Source organism: Rhynchophorus ferrugineus, unplaced genomic scaffold, assembly GCF_030347505.1.
Source record: "Rhynchophorus ferrugineus isolate W39M unplaced genomic scaffold, kcgeb_rfMv2 rfM10, whole genome shotgun sequence".
Taxonomy (NCBI): Eukaryota; Metazoa; Arthropoda; class Insecta; order Coleoptera; family Curculionidae; genus Rhynchophorus; species Rhynchophorus ferrugineus.
In genome coordinates, this window is record NW_027472589.1 from 28,615,890 (window position 1) to 28,640,686 (window position 24,797).

Sequence of the window (24,797 nt, forward strand, 5' to 3'; positions counted from 1 at the left end):
CAGCAAAACCTGAAAGTACTGTATTTTCGAATGTCAATCTGTACATATTTGACATATGAGCCTATCCCCTGTTACTCACATTCATTTTAGGTGTTACAAAGGTCATGAAAGAACCAGACCCGATAAAACGCGAGGAGCTGAGAGCCAGGGTCACCAAGGAAGAGCTACCGTTTTACCTTTCCAAGTTCGAGAAAATTGTGAAGGATAACGGCGGTTACTCAGTCGGCTCCGATGTAAATATTCGCCCACCGCTTCACCGCTCGATCTTATAATCCACCCCCAATCGTTTGCAGGTGACTTGGTCGGACCTGGTGCTGGCGGTCCTCCTCGACCAGTTCGAAGGCATGTACGGCCGGGCCGCCTTGAACATTTACCCGTCTCTCAAGGGCCTGAAGGAGCGCATACACGACGTGCCCAACGTAAAGGCGTACCTGGAGAAGCGGCCACCGCGGTCACCCCTTCCCCGACAGTAGGATGTCTTCGTGACGGCGGCGCGAGACCTCATAGGAAATATATTTTTGTGGTGGAGCTTCGACAGCTCAGTGGTTAGCCTTAGAGAAACACACATATAGACTAAAATTCATATTTTAACAGGTCGATCGGAATAAGCATATAGCGAAATAAATTTTATGTTGCGAATCGTATTGATATTTCCCCCTCCATAGTCCATCCACCAGTATCCACAGTGATCCACAAGACTGCAGTGAAGAAGTCTGTACAATGAAGGTCCCAATTATAGAGTAAAACAAGCAATTTCTTGAGGATATAAAGTTATAACCTCTCAGTCATGGCTAAGAAAGTTATAAACCCTTTACAGATGGAATACATTAAATTGTCTATTACTCTGTTCAGCTTTTTAGACTTCTTCAATTAGATTTACAGTTTTGTAAATCATTGTTGTGCGATTTGCCTGAAAAGCGTATTGCTAGGTTAGAATGTTTTGTTTAATACATATTACTCCATGGGGTTTAACAATTCGTTCTTTTCCTTTGTTTTTCAGCATAAACAAACTGATAGTCTTTCGTGTAACTGAGCTATTTATTGCTGAATATTATGTAATACAATAATCCATCACACTTGGGTAACTGAACAATGGTATTCCAGATGTTGGCATTCTTCTTCAATTATTTCTATAAAATATACAAAAATGTCAATGGTAAGTCACTTTGATTTTTTCCTTCCGTAGTCTAGCATTAATATCCGCAGTAATTCACAGGATTGCAGTGAAGTAGTCAATAAAACGAGAGTCCCAAAATGTTTCTAGTTATGGGGTTAAAAATATATAAATTTTCTTGTAAAAAACAATGACATGAAAGTTAAAGTCTCCTACTTGTGGTTAAGAAAGTTATACGACTTTTATAAATGAAATTCATGACATTGTCTATTATTCTCTTCAGCCTGTACATACCCCAACTTATGCCAGTGGCTTCAGTTAAATTCGCAGCTTCAGAAGTCATTGTTGTGCGATTTCCTTATGTATAATAAGACTTTAAAGAGCACATATTATAAAACTTACCTTTGCTGAACTAGTCTTCAGTTCTACCAGAGTTGCTTGATGAAATCGATTTTTAATTATTCTTTTTATCAACAATAAATATCTGATCGCTTTACTATATTGCTAACATGTTTACTGCCGATTTTAAAAAAATAGAATCACCCATCTCATCTAAATGTGAGCCTGAGAGCCAAACAGTGCTTGAGAACTCAAAACTTGGTCAACTGAAAACTGATATCCTAATTATTGGTCTTCTACTTCGACGTCTTCTGTAAAATGAATAAAAGTTCCAATGGTAGGGGGTGATTGATTTGATCTTACATTAGTTTGCTTAATGGAATCTTAATTTATATAATTAATTTATTAATATTGTTCAGTTGTACTTGCACCATCAATACAAGTAGGAAAGTAGATCAATATGAGTGTGGGATGCATATATCGGTATGTATTTCCCAAATTAAAAACTCAACCACTTAAGCTAAAGGTAAGAATACTCTTATATACTATACAAGTTCGTATAGTTTGGATGACTTGATAAAACCATTTGTTTTCGAGGTTATCGTATAGTTCTTCGTTGGTTACGTGGCGATAACCAATGTTAATTAATCAAAGAATTTTGTTTTGTCACCAGTTAACATTAAGTGAATGAAAAACATTTTCAGCAATTTCGTTATTTTCAATTATTTATCGAGAAGTTCTTGTCATCCCCTTAAACCGGTGATGCAGCATGTTCTTTGCCTAAGGTTCTCTGTTATGGATATATACAAATAAATATTTTGATTTAATGTAAGATGTGTCCTTGTGACACACTCCGTTTGCCACATATCTGTTATTATTTAATGAGAAAGTAGTAGCTTAGAAATTCTTTGCTATTTGTGGGTATGTAAAATCCTAAATCTGACGGGTTTATTTTTTATGTGGTCTTGGCTGTGCTTGTTCTAGTACTTATCAATACGTTACGGTACTTATCATTTAACCCTCGTATAATAATACAATTTCCATTTTAATACAAAGGGGATGGGGGATTTGAAATAATTCAACTATCTCGTACAATATATACAACAATTTGAACGATTTATTGAGCAAATATCAATACGATATTATCCAACAAACAATTAAATAATACGAACACTATGATATTCTATGAATACGTTTATAGAACACATAATAAAAATAAATTAAAGCGCCGTTAGCTTTTTACAATCCTAAGCCTATCAACAGAACAAAATTTTTTAATAATAACACAGTCAAAATCGCTTGGATACGAATCCACACGGTTGTCGCGGATGCGCGCCATCTTCCTCCTCCTTTCCCTCCCGCCGTCAGCGAACCATCGTCGTGCGTCCAAAGAGAATTTTGCGAACACGCTCCGAATCACAGCTTGATCACCTGATCACGGACCACCTGTGGGCGTCACGTGATCCTCCTCTCCGGTCCCTAGACCACCTGGTCTTCGGGCAGAGCCACCGAGGCTCTCGATCTTATCGAGCCGCGGTTGATCATGCTCGACCTGATCTCTCCCCGGAAGGATCCCCTGATGGATCCCCGGAGCGAGGGACCGCCCGAAGGGGTTCTCTTGAGCTCGGAGGGTTGTTCTTCTGGTTCTGGCCTGAAACAATGATGAATTCGTCAGTTTTATATGCGGAACGAGTCCATGGTGGTAGCCTTACTTTTTGATGCAAGGGAAATCCCACATTTTTTGGTTGATACCGAAGTTCTCGCCGTCTTGAAGTGTCTGGGGTAGTTCCTGGTCGAGGGTTTCCGGCAGGAACAAGGCGAGAATACCGCCGGCGATGCCCATGACTCCCAGGATCAACAGTGGAAGGGCCAGGTCGATATTGGCCTGAAATTATCGTGCTCGTTTTCATATATGTCGGAGCGATATCGTTGAGTCTCTCTTACCAGGTACACAACAAAAGGTGCGACGATACTGGCGACGTAACCCATGATATGTATCAGGGCGACACCTTGAGCCCTCACCACGGTCGGTAGTAGTTCGGCGGCATATTGTAAACCGATATTGTAAGAAATATTAACGGCAAATCGTCCACAGATGGCTAAAGTGGCAGAAGGAATACCTGAAAATAACCAAATATTGCTATTAGTTTTTCGCTGATCTTAAAATATTATGGGGATATCAATTTTGACATAAAATTGCAATATCAAGCTAGAAGGGATGAGTTTTCTTCGGAGTGTATTCCTATTTTGTACCAAAACATTCACCAATTGCTTCAAGGAAGATATTTGGTGATTTTCTGATGCTTCTCAAACCAAGGCTGAACCATTTTGGCTGTGTGTATGGGCGCATTATTATCGTGGAATATGCAGTATTTGACAGCAAAAAGCTAGTTTTTGTAAGAACTTCTTCATTGACATGAATGAGAGGACTAGCTGAATGCCAGAATATTGCCGCTCAAACCATAATTAAATCTTCCCCATACTTGACTATAGAAAGAGGGGTCTGAATGGTAGGCTTCTTTTGAAGATTTGAAGTATAGAAATACGGCCATTTAGAGGAAACAATGTAAACGATGATTCATTGGACCATAACACATTATTGCTCCACAAGCGCTCTATTCTATTCAGTGTATTTTGGGTAGAGAAAGTAATGACTTAATGACTTTTCCAGTGTCTCTAAATTTTTAATAATATTTTTAATGACTCTTCTGGGTATATATTTTTCAATTATTTAATAAATACATTTTCTTTATAAGCAGAAGTTTGTAGTCTTTTATAACGAGAGAAATATACAGGGTCGGGGTTCTGAGACAAAATAATATTTCTTTGGTGGGAGTGTAAGCCTGGGGTCCTTTTACATTGCTTTTGACCAGATGTCCTGTTTTTTTTTAATTCTTGTTGATGTAGAGCTCATTTATAGGGATGTTGGTGTCTTTACTAGTGCCGATTTTTTCTATTATCAATAATTTTCTAAAATGTTGGTTCTTGTATTTCAATTTCCCATTTTTTGATACCTACCTAATGGTACAGCTGTAGCGAGCAAGCTGAACACTCCACTAATAACCATGGATCCACACGCCAACCATCTACGTCCCCATACATCCAGAACGGCAGTCAAGAAAGTATCGGCAGGGAATTCCGTAGCACTGGCAATGGTGAAAGTCAGGAAGATATCCAGGCCCAAGGTACCGACATTTCTCACGTGACCATCAAATACCAACGAAATGGCCATCCACAACAGAATTAAAATAATGGTAATCTTACGTAACCTGGGGGTTTTGAACAGGTCCAGAACGGTGTAGTTCTTACCGCTCTCTTCCTCCTGTTGAGTCTTAATGCAGCTCTCCTGCGAACAAAACGACAAGAAACCCGCGTCAGTTTTCGACGACATCACCTCGTAAAAGCGACACTCACCCTGAACTGGTCGTAAATCTTCGGGTCGATGGTCTTCCTGTTGATCCTCTCGAACTTTTTCAAGATGCCGATACTTTTATCGATCTTCCCCTGCGAGACGAGCCATCTGCGGGAATAAAAGGAAACGTTTTAGATGTAAACGACACGATGATTCGGATCTTTTATGGGCAGGGGGCGACCTATAAAGTTAATGGTCCGGAGGATTCGCTCGTTTCGTTTCCTATTCGGATCCTTGCGTTGCGAAACTGAATCTTTTTAAATTTATTAATAGTAATTGTCGGGCCGGATTGCGACGAGATGAAAGGGGTAGCGGGACGTAATCCTGCTACGATTATTATGTGTTAAATGTAGCGTATCGACAGTTTTATGTAAACAGATAATCTGGACGATTATAGGGGGAGGTTTAAAGGGCAACATATAGTATTTTATTCTTGTTTTTAAATGTAGCTAATTGTAAAATGAATAGTTGAAGGTTTACATTCAAAATTTTTACAATAAACAAACAGATCTGCTTTTAATAATATTTTGCTTTGTTCAAAGTGCGAACATTTAGGAAATCGAAATAGAAAATGTAATTTTATTGAAATGCATGCAAATCCCGAAATATAAAAGACAACCATCACATCCAAACTTTTCAAAACAGAGACGATTGATTTACCTTCAATTTGAACTGTAGGAAGACAAGTTCAACAATAACAATTTTTATGGATTTTATTGTTTGGATTCTATGACCCAAAAAGTGTTACCAATATGTTTCTTTATTTCCAATATTTACAAATTAATTCTTGGTATGTTAAATGCAATGGATCAGAAACAAATTTAGTACAGTAATTTTATTTATATAGATAACGAGGATATTGGAAACATTATACGGTTATTGGATAATATTAATTGAATCTAATTGCATTTCTACTATTGGGCAATTTGTCAACATTTAACAGATCAAGACAATTTCAAGCATCGACCTTAAAATCGATTCGTTCCTTAATGATTCGTGATTATAATTTATTGGTTTAACTTTTTAGGTTTTCGAACTGGCGATTTTTTTTGAAATTTTAGATTTAATCGGCTATTTTTACAAAGTTTAAAGTACAAAACTTCAGAGAAATTAGATTTTTTATTTACAGTTAATTTAACTCCTTCTATAACGCTTGTATTATTTGAATTTGGGGTGATTTTTTATATAATATTCGAAAGTATAGTTTAGTGAATTTTATAAATCTGTTTAAGATTTGTTTAAAATCAATTCGTCTAAATTTAACCAGTATCTACCAGTTTTACCTTTGATGTATTATTATTTTACGTGAAAAATCACTATAGTACTAGGGTACTCATTTTTGTTTATAAGGATAATGATGCCTGGTTTTTTTATAACTGTTAAGTAATATTAATTGGATTTGATTTCTTTTTTGGTGTTGGGTAATTTGTCAACAAACTACGACAATTTTAAACGTCGACCTTAAAATCGATTCGTTCTGATTAAAATATATTAGTTTAACTTTTTAGATTTTCAAAGTGGATGAGATTTATTTTTAGTTTTTAATTGATTTACTGTGTACTTAATTTCCAAAATTCTTAACTTTATACACTTAGGATAGAGGAATTAGTTCTTGTTTTTTTCTTGTTTAAAGTCATATATAGTGATGATGATGGTACTAACTATCCATCCCTCCGGCCATTATCCTACTATTTTACAATCTCAGAAGCGTGTATCGGCCAGAAGACAGGTAAAGTAAGAGTTTTTTTAAGATGCTTTAAGACTATTTATTATATTTTCCCATTTATTTATTTTTGATAAGTTTTAATAAGAAAATCTTGCGGTTTTGATTTCGAATTGACAAAATATTATAGAAAATAGAACACTTTTCAGTATTGACCTTAAAATTAAATAGTCCCTCAAACGTTTATGATTATAAATATATTTTACAATAATCTTTTTTTTTTTGGTTTCTTTCAATTAACAATGTATATTGCAGTTTATTGGTTTATATTATTTTTGCTTTTGATATTATTGAACATCGTGCGTTGTTTTATATATTATTTATTAGCTTTGATTCTTTATAATTTGTTATAAAATACGGTTTGAAATTGTTCATTTTTCATATATTATTGCATTTTATTTGGGTTTAACCTAATATTTGATGCGGATATGTATATACATTGCTGTTTTAAGGAAAAAATAAACAATTTGTCGTTCTCAGAACAAGATATATTTTTAGATATCCTCATTACGAATTTATATATTTTTGAAAACTTTTAACATAACAAGATATGAACATTTGGTTACATGTATACCAACTTAATAATAAATCGATTCCTGAAGTACGAAAGTGTTTCTATATTCCCCCAATGACATGGAGTCATCAAGACAGGATCCCAGTTCCTTTAAGTTAAGTAATTCCTTAAATATTTATTATTGTTTTTGTATATTTTTTATTTCATCATCCCCATCTTTCAGGCAAAACATCTATATTTTATTCACGATAATTTTTATAGAGTTTACACATTTATTTTTTGATTGTTTGTTTTTTCTTTGGTATAATTTAATACGCAAAAATATTTTTACGCATATATATATATATATATATATATATATATATATATATATATATATATATATATTATATGATTTTTATGAAGTTCTTGTGTATGTTTAGGTGGATTCGAGAAAGGTTTAGTTTCACAGCCGGGCTCGGTAGGTAGCGCTGCGAGGATGTTCTAAGATTTTTAAAAAGCTTTTAAACATTTTTCGATATAAGAACATATAATAAAATCACTGATTGGTCATGTGCTTATGCGGTCAACAATTATTTTCAGGAATTTCAGGTTTATATTTGGAGCAATTATTTTTTACAATTTATTGGTTTATATTATTTTTTCTTTTGATATTATTGAACACCTTGCGTTGTTTTATATATTATATATTAGCTTTGATTCTTTATAATTTGTTATAAAATACGGTTTGAAATTGTTCATTTTTCATATATTATTGCATTTTATTTGGGTTTAACATAATATTTGATGCGGATATTATTTATTATTTAATTATTTAATTAATTAATTTGATTTTTAAATTTGAAATTAATTTGATTATTTAAGGAAATAATAAACAATTTGTCGTTCTCAGAACAAGATATATTTTTAGATATCCTCATTACGAATTTATATATTTTTGAAAACTTTTAACATAACAAGATATGAACATTTGGGTTACATGTATACCAACTTAATAATAAACCGATTCCTGAAGTACGAGGGTGTTTCTATTTTCCCCCAATGACATGGAGTCATCAAGACAGGATCCCAGTTCCTTTAATTTAAGTAATTCCTTAAGTATTTATTATTGTTTTTGTATATTTTTTATTTCACCATTTCCATCTTTCAGGCAAAACCTCTATATTTTATTCACGATAATCTTTATTTTAGAGATTTAATTTTTTTTATAAAGTTTACACATTTATTTTTTAATTGTTTGCTTTTTTCTTTGGTATAATTTAATACGCAAAAATATTTTTATGCATATATATATATATATATATATATATATATATATATATATATATATATATATGATTTTTATGAAGTTGTGTATGTTTAGGTGGATTCGAGAAAGGTTTAGTTTCACAGCCGGGCTCGGTAGGTAGCGCTGCGAGGATGTTCTAAGATTTTTAAAAAGCTTTTAAACATTTTTCGATTATAAGAACATATAATAAAATCAGTGATTGGTCATGTGCTTATGCGGTCAACAATTATTTTCAGGAATTTCAGGTTTATATTTGGAGCAATTATTTTTACAGTTTATTGGTTTATATTATTTTTGCTTTTGATATTATTGAACACCGTGCGTTGTTTTATATATTATATATTAGCTTTGATTTTTTTTAATTTGTTATAAAATACGGTTTGAAATTGTTCATTTTTCATTTATTATTGCATTTTATTTGGGTTTAACATAATATTTGATGCGGATATGTATATACATTGCTGTTTTAAGGAAAAAATAAACAAATTTGTCGTTCTCAGAACAAGATATATTTTTAGATATCCTCATTACGAATTTATATATTTTTGAAAACTTTTAACATATTAAGATATGAACATTTGGGTTACGTGTATACCAACTTAATAATAAATCGATTCCTGAAGTACGGAGGTGTTTCTATTTTCCCCCAATGACATGGAGTCATCAAGACAGGATCCCAGTTCCTTTAAGTTAAGTAATTCCTTAAATATTTATTATTGTTTTTGTATATTTTTTATTTCATCATCTCCATCTTTCAGGCAAAACCTCTATATTTTATTCACGATAATTTTTAAAGAGTTTACATATTTATTTTTTGATTGTTTGCTTTTATATATATATATATATATATATATATATATATATATATATATGCGGATATTATTTATTATTTAATTATTTAATTAATTAATTTGATTTTTGAATTTGAAATTAATTTGATTATTTAAGGAAAAAATAAACAATTTGTCGTTCTCAGAACAAGATATATTTTTAGATATCCTCATTACGAATTTATATAATTTTTATTTCACCATTTCCATCTTTCAGACAAAACATCTATATTTTATTCACGATAATTTTTATAGAGTTTACATATTTATTTTTTGATTGTTTGCTTTTATATATATATATATATATATATATATATATATATATATATATATATATATATATATATATATATATATATGTATATATATATATAAAACTTTTAACATAACAAAATATGAACTTTTGGGTTACATGTATACCAACTTAATAATAAATCGATTCCTGAAGTACGTAGCTGTTTCTATTTTCCCCCAATGACATGGAGTCATCAAGACAGGATCCCAGTTCCTTTAAGTTAGGCACTTCCTTAAATATTTAATATTGTTTTTATGTAATTTTTTATTTCAGCTATATTTCCATCTTTCAGGCAAAATCTCTATGTTTTATTCACGATAATTTTTATAAGGTTTACACGTTTATTTTATCATTGTTTGTATTTTTGTATGGTATATATTTGATCATTTTTTAATTATTTTAATTTGCAGTTTTGGATTTTGAAAATAATTAATATACATAAATATTTTTAAGCTAAATTTTAATATACTTTAGATTTTCACTCGTTTAGGTATTTAAATTGATTTTAGGACGTTCTTACATAATTTTACAGAATATTTACTCATCCTATTATCTAATTTTTTATTATTTTTATCAATCAATTCAATATTTTCAATTAGCAAAAATCTTATTATATATTTGGTGAATATTTTTATGTGTATGAATTGTTTCAAGAGGAAACATTAACTGATATAAGGGAATTATAAATAGTTATTTCAGCTATTTTAGAATGTCTCGCTCCCTGCTAATTTATTAGCCTGTACCATAATTTTTTGACCGTTGTAGATATTGTGTTATTTTAAATTGCCATCAGAACGATTACACCTTTTTATTTAATTTCTTTACTTGTTTAGAATATTTACTTATAATAACTTTGTTTCAGCTAATTTATCTATATTTTATTTTTTAGCATTTCAGATTTCGATTTTTAATTACCAAAAATGTTAAACCAAAGAACTATTCTATTTTCTAATCATTTCTTTTAAACCTACTGGATAGATTTTGATGAGAATTTGTGTGTGTGTGTATGTATTTGAGTAGCTCATTATATTTTAAATCGTTACCCGGTAGGTGACGCTGCTATATGGTTCTGGAATTTTTTTCCTTCTAATTAATTTACTTTAAATTTTTAATTTATTTAGACCAAATAGCTTGCTTCGATTTTACCAAGAAAATCATAGATTCTGAATTATGAATTTAATCTATTTCAGGATTTTTGAGAATATTCTAACTTTTTATCATTGCAGATTTGGATTATTTCTAATTTTCATTAACATTAATATGGATTTTGTTCTTTTAGGGGTTTCAAAGGAAAATATGTAAATATTTCAGAGTTATTAACATCTCTTCAGAGATTATGACAGGATATTTTCACATTATATTTATAATTAATTTAATATATTAATTTGAGGTATTTCAGGATTTTAGAGAATATTATTACAGCACATTTACCTACATTTTAATTTTTCGCCCTTTTAGATTTGGATTATTTTTAATTCCTATTAATATTAATATGAATATTGTTTGGTTGTTTTAAAGGAAAATATTAAAATATTATAGAGTTATTAACAGAAATTTAATGAAATATTCTTTTGTAATTTAATCATTTGTTCATCTTACCTGGCGGACTCTGGAACGATCCATGGTGTTAAAATAGCCAAAGCCAGAGGAGCACTGGTAACGTAGCACAACATTTTCCAATCAGCCAGGAAATACGCGATCCAGGGTAGTATAGAAGCAGCAAAGGTGAAGAAGATAGCGATGGACATGTTTGCCACGAAGGTTCTCCATTTCGGTCCAACATACTCAAGTACTACGAGATTATGAAGTATTAAAAAAACTGAATAAAAAACGTATGATTATTCTTACCTAGGATGTACATCATGGTGAAACAATTGTCGAAGGCCATACCCACCAAGAAACGGCAGACCGAGAAGGTCCAGAAGGAGGTGCACATTGTCGTGGCCATGCCGCCGATAAATCCAACCATGTTAGTACCGACCAAGGCCGGGATCCTTCCCAATCTGTCGGCGATCCATCCGAAGACCAAACCACCGAGGATGGCTCCGCAGAAGAAAATTGATTGGGCGGTACTGGGCAGGGCAGCGTTATCACATACCCAGTTATTCTGCAAAAAGGTTAGAATTTTTTATATCAAATTTATTTTTTCCGTAAATTTTACGTATTTAATTCTTTTTATCTATGGATAATATTATACAGATACCGAGACAGATATATAGACAAAAATAGATACTTCCGATAAATCCGTTTATTTTAAATACGAGACTTTATTATATAAATATTGACCTAAGCTTTCTCAAGTTTCTGATAATGATGGAATTCAAGAAATATCCGATAATTTTTTTGGGACAGTTTCATAAAATTGTAATTTTTTTCAGTTAATATATCACGGATCTTTCTCAAAATATAAATATAATTGGATGTTAATAATATTCAAGAATAATTATCACGCAAAAGTACCTACAAAAACTAAATTATTATAAGGAAATGTTTACAAGAAATAACTAAAAAAGAAGCTGGTCTATACAGAACCTATACAGAATTTTACCGCAAAAATAATTATATAACCCGGAAAACTATTTAAGACCAGTAGTAATGATATAGAATTGCTAAGCAAATCGTTTTTTCGTCACCTCATTAACTTTTGGTTTAACATGTAATTTTAAAGGTATCTTTGGAGGTCGAAAAGTATATTGTGCTAGCCAGTAAAAGATTGTCATTTATTTCTGTGAAGATCTGACATTTTCAGGGATACAACATATACTTTTTTGATATTTATCTTCCTAATATTCTTATATATTTCAAATACATATTAATAGAATAATTATTAACCAGTCATATTAGAGAGAAAAAAATTAAAACATCATATCCACTTTCTGCTTTCTAGCAGAAGCTGTGAGTTCTCAATTCATATTAGTGTTTTTATTTTAAGTGATAGGTAGTTCAATGTATTTTGATCTGCTATGTGTTATATTGGGAAACAAGTGTTAAACAATCGAACATCACTGTTAAATTCGATGACTTTAGCGTTTATATACTTAAATAATAGTTTTCCATTTACTATTATTGAGTTAATCATTGTTTACAGACGTTAATCATAAAACGTTCAAAGTTGCATTTTCCATATTCATTAATTTTGGTATTTATATGGAAGAAATCTGCTATATGATCCTTTTAAACACTTTTGGGAACTTATGGTGATACTGCTTTATTATGTCTCAATTGTCCATTATAGTTTTACAGATTTAAGAGTGGTAATTTTATTCTTAATGATATAGAACGGCTTGGAAGACGAACAATGTACAAAGACAATGTATTGCAAGACAGTCTAGTTGATTAAGCAAGTTTTTCCGAGCTTTACATGCGATGATAAAACGATGGTCAGAATATATAGCATATAAAATGCTATATATTAGCACCCAATAAGTGAATTTAACTTTCTTCACTAGCAATATAGCTTGAGAAAATGCTTGCAAAAGAGGGATGTTTTCAGCATTTTATACTCATTTATATATTTTTTCTTGTGAACTTGTACTTTGGTACTATACTATTTTATATATATATATATATATATATATATATATATATATATATATATATATATATATATATATATATATATATATATATCAGTAAATCAGTAAAATTGAGTATCAGTAAAAGTGAGAATGAAAAACAATATTTATAGGATATTTGGCTTCCGAAGATATCACATGAGCAAATATGATTCAGTAAGCTTTAATATTTTATTTACAGCAAATAAAGTCATACTTAAAGTCATATGAAGCTATAATAATAGTGTACTAACATATTATATCAAGCATTTGCCCCGGATTCTTGTAATTTTATTTGGCTATATTTGGCGACAGAAATGTTCCACACATGAAACAGTTTTAATGTCTGGGCATTTAAATTAATGAGTAAAAGTAATTAAATATTAATTAAGATAACTGGTCCTCTCATTTATATCACTGGTCAGATTATTGTGAATGAATATCTCAACATATCTAACGATGCATTTCTTAAAACATGCTAGTCGTTTCTGCCAAACATTGTCACAATTTTTTTTTTATATATAATCAGTCTTGGTACGAGGAGTATAAGAATATCACCAAACATCTTCCTTAGCCAGCACAATCATCAGACCTTAACTTACTTAAACCGATATGGGGAGTTATATGGAGGGAAAAAAAGGAAGAAGTAGATTTCTACCTTTAATATCATTGAAGCAATTGCTGTATATTTAGGTACAAGAATAGCCAATATTCTGTTGGAAACTATTTAAACATTCTACGAATCTATTCCGCGAAGATTTGCATCTATTTAAAAGAAAATGGTTCTTTAACATCTTATTAATATATTAATTGGGTATGTTAGGTATTTTATTGTGTCCATACCTTGTATATTGATTGAGTGAATGTTTACTGTAGAAGAAATATTTTTACTGAAGCTGTTATTGCTTAGTTAAATTAATAAATAAGTAATTAATAAATAACAATAGAGATCATTATCAGTATTATTGTACTATTATACTATCACGTTTATAGTTACATGAACTAATTAACATAACGTTGTTTATTCTTTTTATAAAACGAAACAAAAAATATCGGAAGTTGCTAAATAAATCAACGACATCCACCTAATAACCTGAACTCGGATTAATTAATTCAAATTATACGTTACATGCTGGGTTTCAATAACGGTAATTTTTTAGTGATTTCTGCTATTTTTTTTTGGTAATGATGAATTAACCCTGGAACCTTGACTTACTTCGCGTTTGATACTAATTGCGGGGATCCGTAATCGTTGTTGTTTTATCGATTTCTTCACTATATGAAATAATACTGATATTTACATTTTATTTATCAGTAAGCTACGGTTATGAATTAACATTAATCAATTTTTATTAAAAAAAAAACGCTGTTGAAAAGCATCTGTTATTGTTGGAAGCTTATACCATCTTTATTATAGTATTTATGATGCTTTAGATGTGATAATTTTGAAATAGTTGTCTAGGAAACCGAGACAATGCTGAAAAGAATAAATAGAAGCATTACAAGACCAAGATTCACATGAAAGGCAGGATAAACACGCCGAATCTCTGAATATTAATAGTACACAAATTGTCAAACGTTTAAAATAGTATTATACTGAGGAGATTTAACTTTATGGCAAGTGGTTATTTAAATATCATCGTCATAGCCGGCGCTCGGGAAGAGTGTATACTTGGGCCAATATGCTGCTGTTGGTGCTGCAGGACTTCGAATATCCTGTTGTATATTCTATTGTTCTGACCTCAGACAGTGTTAGTATCCTATCTTTCAGATCGCTTTTTATGATCTATGTCTGAGGGATTCATTGACCTTTCATTCGATGAACCATTTTAATCTGAGTTGCGGAGTCTGTTCTTCAACTATTTAGTCTCCAAAAGAAATATGATGAATTTGCCTTAAGTATCATAGTAACCTCAAGCTAACACTATAAGATAGCTTCAAGCTAACTATATTAGGCTACGACAGCGCCCAAAGCTCAAACCATACAGAAGGTCCCTCTTTTCCATACTCACTAATTTGATGAAGGAAAAGTTCCTGCAGCTTGGCCGATTGGGTTTATTATCTGGTATTTTTAGTACCTACACTTGCTCGATATCGTTAAAATTTGCAATAACAGGCCAATTGTCAATACTTTGGTTCTTTCTTCATTAATTCTCAAGTTATATGACCCTGCAGTGCGAACTATATCATGAAGTATGCTAGAAGCCTCCACGTCTGCGTATATAGCGGTATCATCAGCGAACATCAGATCGATCAAGGATCAAGGTTTGTGGCATCACATTGAACTACCATGTTGAAAAACAGTGGAGAGTCGACATCTCAAATTAAATTGATAAATCATTTTACACCTATACTCGCTCTGTATAAACTGTGTGAAGAAACCATTGTAAGATGCCTGAAGAACTTTACCAGGTTTAAGGGGAACACGTGCATACTGTCGAAGGTAGGGTGAAAATTAATAAAAGCGATACTTGCACGCTTTTCAGATCTAACACGTTTCTTGATAGGAGTTTGGAGGTTGATTTTTAAATGATTTCTAAATGTTTAGATATGCTCTGTTTGATTCAGTAATAAGGAAAGTATCTATTGAAACCGAAACATATTGAGCTATCATATTTCATATATAAATACATTATTTACGAAGAAGAATAACTTGAACGAAGCTAAGGTTTTAGAACTTAATAATTAATCTGATTCTTCTATTACCAGTGTTGTTATTACTAAGTGGAAAGATTGTGAACATCCCTCGTTAAGTTGTAATTAACAAGGTCCTAATAACGTTCCCTCCACTCAGCCACACGATTCGAATCCAATCCATTCTTAACATCTTATCAACACCAAGTTTGGTATTTAAAAAACTAACCCTCAATCAACTCTAACATATCTACAAAGCCACACAAGAAATAGTGTTGTTGGCAACACGTCCCACTGTTTGTAAAAATGCATGTTTGTTGCCGAATATAATTTAAAATATATATAGTAAATTTTAAAATGGACCAGTCTCCATTTGTGGATGAATATCATGTTCTTGCTATCAGCGATGTATAACTACCAGATTGTGAATCTATGGCCTCAGGTTATAATTAGAGAAGTTCTAATATAGTCCTCAGAGAAGAATAGATAAATAATTGTTAATAAGCAACATATTGAAAAGAAAGTTCATTGAAGTAAAAAGTGTTTAAAAAATATTTTTTTTCTAGAGAGATATAATTAATTTAAAAATTTAAATAGAGCAAAATGCGTTTATTCTTGCACTAGGCGTGAACAGACCTTATTTAAGCTGATTATAATGGTTAGCAACAATCTTTTTTTTTTATAGTAGGAATGCCGCGAATATTTACATTATCGAAATATTACCGGTAAATCAGACTATGATCGACAGACTAGTTTACGACAGAAAAGTGTTAATAAACCATGGAGGTGGGTTTCGTAGAATAGCAATTTCAACAACGCAGAAGAATGCACGTGAAATTATAGGATATAGCATCCATATAAGCAGGCTGGTTCTCTATCATCGTTAAAGTCCTTTTAAAGGGGCAATTAATTAAGCTGTTAATGGCACGAACCTTATCGGGAGTCGTCTTATTATTACCGTACGAAAAAAATATGCTAATAGTGTTAAGTGAGCCTCTATTTTTGCCTTTAAAATATGTGTGAGATGCGTTCGATGCTGAACTGAATTTAAGGAATGTTTAATACATTTGTTATGGTGGTACTTTCTAATTTTTAATTTTTTAATAATATATGAAAATATATTTATATTTTTTTATTAAATATACTCAGTATAATTTTAATAACAGGTTAATTGAAAAGTCTCCGGCCTACCATAGGAAAACACATTTTTTTGGCAAAATTATTTTTTTTTATTCAACATAATTCCCTTCGAAGGTGATACACTGATTAAAACGACCCTCCAACTTTTCGATGCCATTTTTGTAGTACGATTTGTCCTTTGCTTCAAAATAGGCCTTAGTTTCGGCGATCACCTCTTCATTCGACGAACATTTTTTCCCAACGAACATTCTCTTGAGATCTGAGAACAGGAAATAGTCGCTGGGGGCTAGATCTGGAGATCCAGTCTTGGTGAAGCAGCACTTTCTTTTTCTTCAAATGCGGCGGCGGTTTTTCGGCGATTTCGTCCTTTAAACCGTCCAATAACACTATGTAATAGTCGCTGTCGATTGGACTTCGGAGTGAAATGATGGGGCCACGTTTCATCCATTGTCACATAACGACGCAAAAACTCGAGTTTATTACGCTTGATAATGTTCAAACACTGCTCTGAATCATCAATTCGTTGTTGTTTTTTGTCAAAAGTGAGCACGAGCGGCATCCACTCTGCACAGAGCTTTCTCATACTCAAATATTCGTGAATGATATGATGTACAAGTTCAGTGATATCTTTAGAGTGTCTGCTATTTCATTCAATTTCAATTTGCGGCCATTCAAAATAATTTTGTGGGTTTTTTTAAGGTTTTCGCCTTTAGGTCGTCCACTGCGTTCACCGTCTTCGGTGTTCATTGCTTCAACCAATCCTTGATGGTCGATTTTCCTGGGGCAGTGTCCGGAAACTCGGCATCAAGCCAAGTTTTTCCTTTTTATCCATTTTTTTTTCACAATAACAAAAGTTGCTTCACTCAAAATGCTATAATTCACAAACTAATGATCCGACAGCTGTCAAATTTATACACGCATCTTTTGAGGGTTAGGGCTAACTAAAAACATATGGATTTAATTCTAGTGGTGCCATCTATGTATCAGGCCAGGGACTTTTCTATTGACCTGTTATAAATTAATTTATTAGTACTTTTCATTTATACTTGGATCGATTTAAAAACAAGACGTTGGAAATAAATACATCAGTAGGGGTCTCGAAATAAAAATTCAATACTATGGCTTAAAGAACTATAGTTAATATACTTGTCCTGTAAATTGTATTGCTTCCAAAATGCTACGATTTAGTAACTTTCTTTCATGGTTTACGACGAAATATTGGATAACTTCGTGAATCCTTTTGATTTAGAGGTTGATTTAGATGTTTATCATTTAGTGCTTCTTTCTTTACGTAGCGATGGGTTTGGTAATTAATTGAAGAACTTTGTTCTGGCACTTTTGGAAGACCAATTCGTTTGATGACTTAGTTCAACCTCGTAAGTGCAAAAATACTTTATTATTGACTGATAAATCAATCTCCTTGAACTTGGGTCAAGTTGGGACTATCTTCCGACTAACTAGCACAGTTTTTTGGATTTTGAGTCTAATCTATCCAGACATTTTTCTAAAATAATGTCTTAAAATTAATTTCTCATTGAGATTGTTGCAGAGAGGTATTTCTTAGAGACTCTCTTCGAGGAATTGTGTATCCCTCAAGTGATATATTTGGGTATCTACATGTTCGCCTCTTTTGATTGATAATAAAATGTCTTGTCGTGTCGTGATGATAAAAGAGTGGATATTGATTTGGTTTGTCTGCTGATACATATATAACAGTCTTTGCATTCTGTATTAATTACAAATAAGATAGAAATAATCACAAAATATACGAAGAAAGAGTATACAACCATTGTATATGAATATTATAAATACTGCCATTATACTAATATAAAAACTTTATATAATAGAAATATTTTAATCCATTAACTCACATTCGGTTATATATTGCTGAATTAATTAAATATCAATCAATAAAAACACAATGGAATCCGGTTTCAAGAACTATATAAATCCCACAATAAAAACAGATCAGACAATGAACTAACATTCTTATTCTTATTATTATTATATGAAGGAGAGATTATAGTAGTCAAGGAGGCGTGGAGGATTTTGGTAATATTGTGGATTCTTACTTCAGACATAAAATACATATTTTTTTCTTTTGAAAGACGAAACTTATTGAACAACATAATATTCCTCATATTATTATACTTTATACGATATAAACTATATCCGGTTTTGTTTTTAATATATGATCTAGTTTTTTATCTTTTAAAAGTAACATTGGTGTTAATAATGTTCGTAATAATGTATGTTAACAGTTCGTCTATTTTTTACTATGGTGTTAATCACTGGAAATCATTTGTTTAGCACTACAATATCAAATATCTACGATTAGATGCCTTCAAAATATTTGAAAAAATACTTCAATAAAATACCTCAATAAATCAGATGTTGCCAAGTTCATGATAATCTTGGAAACGTTTAAATAAAATATGTTACCAGACAACTTATTAACCAGACGTAGTCCCTTCAGATTCGACTCTTGAATTTGTCAATACTTGAATTTTCTCTTAAATAAAAAAATACTGAGGGTTTATTCAATGTGTTATCTTACCTCAGTTGCGATGGTGGAGTACGGTACTTCAGTGGTATTATATTCCCAACCGCTTCTGCATGGGATCACCTCCCAGTTAGCATCAGCTTGTTTTACCCCTTGTTCTAACAAGTCAGTATAGTTCACGTTGTACATTTTACACCTGTTCCTTACTTCACCATCCATGGGTATGGCCAAGGCTATCCTGAAAATAAAAGAAATCGGGTTAATATATTATTCATCATCTTACTGTTACAAAAAGGTGTAGAGAAATTGATTTTATTCAGTGCTTGATTGGTTAAGGAACACAAAAAGAATATGGCAAGGAAATTTCTTAATATATGTGGTCATATTTTTTCCTTCCACTTTTTTCCCTACGTTCTATTATAACGGGCAACGTCCTTGACTATACCAGTATTAAATATCAAGATAGGTCTTTCGCTATTGTAGAGAAATATACGTTAAAAGAAGAAAGTATCTACGTTTGATTCTTAATAGTTTGTCAAAAATCAAAAATATGTCAAACTATGTATGGTACAATATGAAAATCCTTGGTTGATGACTATACCACAGTTTCCACATACTTTATTCTATTATTGACTTAAATTGAAAGGTAAATGAATGTGGTTAACATGAAATTAGATGAACGACAAAACGGTTAACATGAAATAAAACATGTTAAAATGCTTAAGAATGTATGTTGATTTAAATGCCAAGAAAACAATAAATAGCATGTCAAGAAAGTTCATCAAATATATTTATGGAAAATCAACATTCACAAACATTATCAATAAAATCGTAAGTAAGCAAAGGCACGAATTTGCAAAAGATTGGTAAACAAGTGTACCATTACCATTATTTGAGACTGATATCCAGCATAATAGATAAACATCAAACCCAATGACATTAATTGAGGATGGAGATCTTAGAATCTGACACTTCTAAAAGCGAAAAACAAGTTCTAACTAAATCATAAGGAGGAAGGGATATGAGAGACCGTCATTCTCAGATCTGTCGGTTTGTAGCTGTAAGACGTCTGCTACATAAAGATATTTTTGTAAGAAAGAGCTTTTTTTCTGCAAACTATTATTTCATATAATAATAATAAATGTATTAGAACCCAACTGCAGTGAAAAACGATTATTAATCAGTCATATAAGAGCATCGAGTACATTGTAACCAATTTCATGTTGAAGCCTCATTGATATGACAACATGAAGTGTAAACCGAAATTTTATTCAGTGCTTTGAAAATGCCTGACTTTTTTTACTGACTGAAACGTATTTGCGGGAACTTTTGCGTTTTTACATCAATTAGAAAAAAAAGGCGATTGAATATTCTCGAATGTTGTGTAAAGCTTATGGCACCCATGTTCAATCGACTTTAACATGCGAATATTGGATTCCATATGACTTAGATGTGGTGATTTTGATATCGAAGATAGAGAGCGTTCTGGATAACCAAAAAGATAATCCAACGTTGGGGATTGCTATTGACTACTGACAAAATCCTGTCGGAATACGAGCAAAGACGCAAAAATCTTGTTCTTCAGCATGACAACGCTCGATCACATGCTGCAAAACCGGCGAAGACATACTTGGAAACATTAAAATAGACAGTGCTGTCCCATACGCCGTATTCTCCAGACCTTGCTCCTTCTGATTATTACTTGTTCCGACCTATGAGTCGTGACCTGTCTAAGCAGCGCTTCACTTCTTAGGGAGATGTTAAAAAATAGGTCAATTCGAAGATAGAAGAAGCCTTAAAGGATACATGGTTCTTTCGAGATGGAAATCGTAAATTGCATGAAAGACGGGGAAAAGTAGCGGCTATCGATTAACAATAGTTTGAATTAAAGTTAGTGTTAGAACCGATTTGGTGAAGGTATCTGGGATTTAATTGAGTCAATTCATCCTGTCCGGATGGCTTTAACAAGAGGATGCGCTGTAGCGTTCATTATAATTTGCAGGAAACTATTTTAATATCGACCTATGCAACCATATACACATGAGGACGTTGCATGTGGCGCATCCACCCAATTATTTATATATCCAACATTAGTTAAAGATTAAGTTTGAAGTTAAATATATTATAAACCAACTGCAGTGAAAAACTATTATTATATGTTGTTTCCATACAAATAAATATAAAACTATTTTTTAATATTAGAAATATTCATGGAACAGTTATGTATATAGCAGTGAAAAGAATCAACTACAATGTGAAAATGTTAAACCGACTCGCGCTTTTGCTACATTGCTCAAGCAATATTAAGTAAACGGTTAGAAACTCGGGACGGCATTGACAATGGCAATAAAACAAATATTTATAACCGTATATATGCACTTAGTAAGATTAAAAGAAAAAAAACAGAACTATTATTAATGAAACAATGTTAGTAGAATTATGATCGCAGTCGGACCTTGAGCGATATTTTTTGGTCGAACACAGATTACACAATAAGGAAACCGTCGCCGAAATGCTTTATTTTTTCACCGACAAACTGCGGTTACATAAATTACCTTTTTTTCGGGAATACATAAATAGATAATGTATTAATTTTTTTTCGAACTCGATCGATATATTTAGGTAATACTTTTTCTACGGGGGAAAAAAGCGAGAACACGGAAATCTGGGTTTATTGAATTAATTTAGTCGTTGCGATTACGGCTTGCAGCATGCAGCTGCAAAAACTGCAACGATTTCGTCTCGTTTGTGGGGGACAAAAATGTAAATTAATATTAAACGTTTTGGGGACTTTCGAAATCAGACTTTAATTGTTAAACGGTGAGCTATGAGTCACGGGTTTCAAATAAAAGAGAGACACCATTAAATTTATTGGTTTTTGGTTGATTTATAAAACCGATATTCAAATTTCTATCTCTATCTCTATATATTTCAAACAACTATCCGGTATTGCTGTATGTATAACCTTTGTGGCAAAAAATGAGTTGCACATACTTAAATAAAATGAAAATAAATGTTTTCTAATTTACATGGCCGTATTTCGTGGGGAAGAAAATTTGGCTTAAAATTAATTTATTTAAAACAATATACCTTCGGTTTACTGGCACCAGGGCCTTATATAAAAATTGAATAAAAAGCTGTGAAAGCAATATGTCGAGATATTAATTAATTTCATTATACTATACATGTACTATATATAATAGATTTTTTACAATTACACAAGAACAATAATATTCAGATCTAAAGGAATTACAAGCAGGAGTACTTAAAGGCGGCGTCCTAGATCCTATTCTCTGCTAAGAAGCATCCACAAAGAGGCTACATGCAGCTAGCGATAAATTAATCGACTGGACTCTTAATTTTACCGACAAGAAACTAAGCAAAATAGCTATAATGGCTCCTTGAAAAAAAAATCCAAAATGCGAATTTACAATAGGATACTGATCTACAACCTGGTGTACAGATTGTACCCGGGTAGCAATACAAAAAAAAAATCAGGTATTCCACAACAAGGTATGGCAAACGCATTGGACGCATCCTAATATGTACGCAATGAACATTTGTATCGTGACCTGGAAATTCGTGCAGTCAAGGAGGAAATTAAAATGTGGACCTTGTTTTCAGACTTACGAAGACTGGGAATGTGTCATAGCGCGTGAGTGAAAGGGTGTAAGGTGTGAGAACGGAACTATAGATTGTCGCTGGATAGACTATAGTGTGTACATTTGAATAACAATTGTTGGCAGGTAATCAATGGTTGGTCTAGGAGACCAGTTTTACTAATAAACAAATTTAAAACAATTCGTCATAATGCGATCATAATTATCAATATTTTAGGCCAATAAATAGAATTGAAAGTCGAAGAAGTTAAGACTTATTGCTGAACTTTTCTAATATATACATTTCTTCTTTACTAAATAACTGAACATATTACAATAAGGAAAAGTTTTCACTAAGATATTGAAAACATTAATGAAAGCAGAAGAAACAAAACAAAATTGATGTCAAAAATTTCATATTTCAATTATGTATATTCACATATTATTGATCTATTTTTTTTGTATTTGATTTTTTCACACCACTTATGTGCTCTAAATGGACCTTGTCCTTTGGATTCTCTTCTTGTAACTTCATATTTTTCATCTAGTAGCATTTTTCTAGTACTGGCTTAGATATAGCTCTTATAATGTATTTATTTATTATATATTTCTTCATCCTGTTTAACAGTTATCACTATTTAGCAAAATTATATAATTTAGAATGCTTAATATACTTTCTAGATATTTTTATTTTGAACGAGGTGGATTTTTCTCCACTGAGAAACCAACTGAATTTCCATTATTTTTTCGGTCATTAAGCCAAATTTTTTCTTAAATTTAGTATCGAACATATCTGTTACCCATTTTAGAGACAAAACGCTTAATTAATACGATTAACTTTTTTTTTCGTACTTCAATAACTGGAGAGGTAAAATATATTTTTTGTAGTTATATAAAATGATCATCGACTTTTGTATCTGTTGTTGTCTATAGCTTTTTTGGCAATAAATGAATTGCAAAGGGTCTTACAATTTCTTACAAGAATGGCTTTAGGTAGCCCATGTCCAACACCTACAAGCCGATGACTTGATCTTTTCTTCCTCATGATTTTAGTTAGGACTTCATTTTCGCCATTACAATTCGCAAATTCTGCATCCTTATTTAACGCCATTGGCTTTGCTGTTGATCTGTTATGTTGGGTATCATTGCATTCGTGCTGAATAGTGGTCTTCTATTTCTGTTTGTTTTCTTGTCTTTGTTTCTATTGTTACATATTTTAAGATGTTTAATTCCATGTTAACCATTTTCCCGTTCTTCTAGATTCATGTTACCCGTGTATATTTACCCTTCACTTTAGGTCTAAATTATACCAAAATTAAATATTTGGAAGCTTTTGTGCAGTTAAAGTTTGAAGGCATTAACCAATTTCAGCCACTGCTAATTTGCAAGGAATTGCTACCGCATCCCTCATAGGTTCTTCTAAGAATACTAATTATATTATACGAGAAGTACTGTACTGGCTACTGACTGCACTCTGATCTGAAGATTCAGGCTTCAAGGCTTCAGAGAAGGTCTATTACTAGTAAAATACCTTTTAATAGACATCGGAATGATTTCTACCATTTTTACCCTCAGCGTCGCTTTGTATCGCCGTTCAACCAGTGCAGAAGATTCTTTTCATGAAATAAAATAGTTTTTTCTTAAATATATTAATAATCTTTGTTTACTAAACCTTTTCACATATTATAATTTGTAACAAAACTAAGCAAATGATTCATGGTTTATTCAAGCGAGTGATGTTAGTAAATTATTGATGTGGTTCAATCCAATAAGAACTGACATAATAGAAACTTTATGGCTCTATCGGCACGGTCCTGGTTCGAACGTATCAGACATCGTTGTCTCTCTTTTT

General features: G+C 31.8%; 2 protein-coding genes across 5 annotated transcripts in view; one reads left to right on the top strand and one right to left on the bottom strand.

Annotated features, from left to right (window-relative positions):
* The window catches only part of LOC143203985 (glutathione S-transferase), a 44,962-nt gene extending 44,323 nt beyond the window's left edge, over positions 1 to 639 (top strand). For all 4 annotated transcript variants that reach the window (XM_076416378.1, XM_076416375.1, XM_076416376.1 and 1 more), the window contains 2 exons: positions 91 to 233; positions 294 to 639. In XM_076416378.1, the coding sequence (XP_076272493.1) occupies positions 91 to 233; positions 294 to 473 (323 nt within the window). In that variant the 3' untranslated portion in view covers positions 474 to 639. The remainder of the gene's footprint in view (positions 1 to 90; positions 234 to 293) is intronic.
* A 1,907-nt stretch (positions 640 to 2,546) lies between these two features.
* LOC143203981 (solute carrier family 22 member 13) overlaps positions 2,547 to 24,797 on the bottom strand; it is a 60,784-nt gene continuing 38,533 nt past the window's right edge. Inside the window, exons 3-10 of the mRNA XM_076416355.1 lie at positions 19,401 to 19,584; positions 11,364 to 11,622; positions 11,115 to 11,307; positions 4,868 to 4,973; positions 4,472 to 4,799; positions 3,398 to 3,573; positions 3,166 to 3,338; positions 2,547 to 3,104 (exon numbers count right to left, since the gene is read on the bottom strand). Coding sequence (XP_076272470.1) covers positions 2,933 to 3,104; positions 3,166 to 3,338; positions 3,398 to 3,573; positions 4,472 to 4,799; positions 4,868 to 4,973; positions 11,115 to 11,307; positions 11,364 to 11,622; positions 19,401 to 19,584 — 1,591 coding nt within the window. The 3' untranslated portion in view covers positions 2,547 to 2,932. The remainder of the gene's footprint in view (positions 3,105 to 3,165; positions 3,339 to 3,397; positions 3,574 to 4,471; positions 4,800 to 4,867; positions 4,974 to 11,114; positions 11,308 to 11,363; positions 11,623 to 19,400; positions 19,585 to 24,797) is intronic.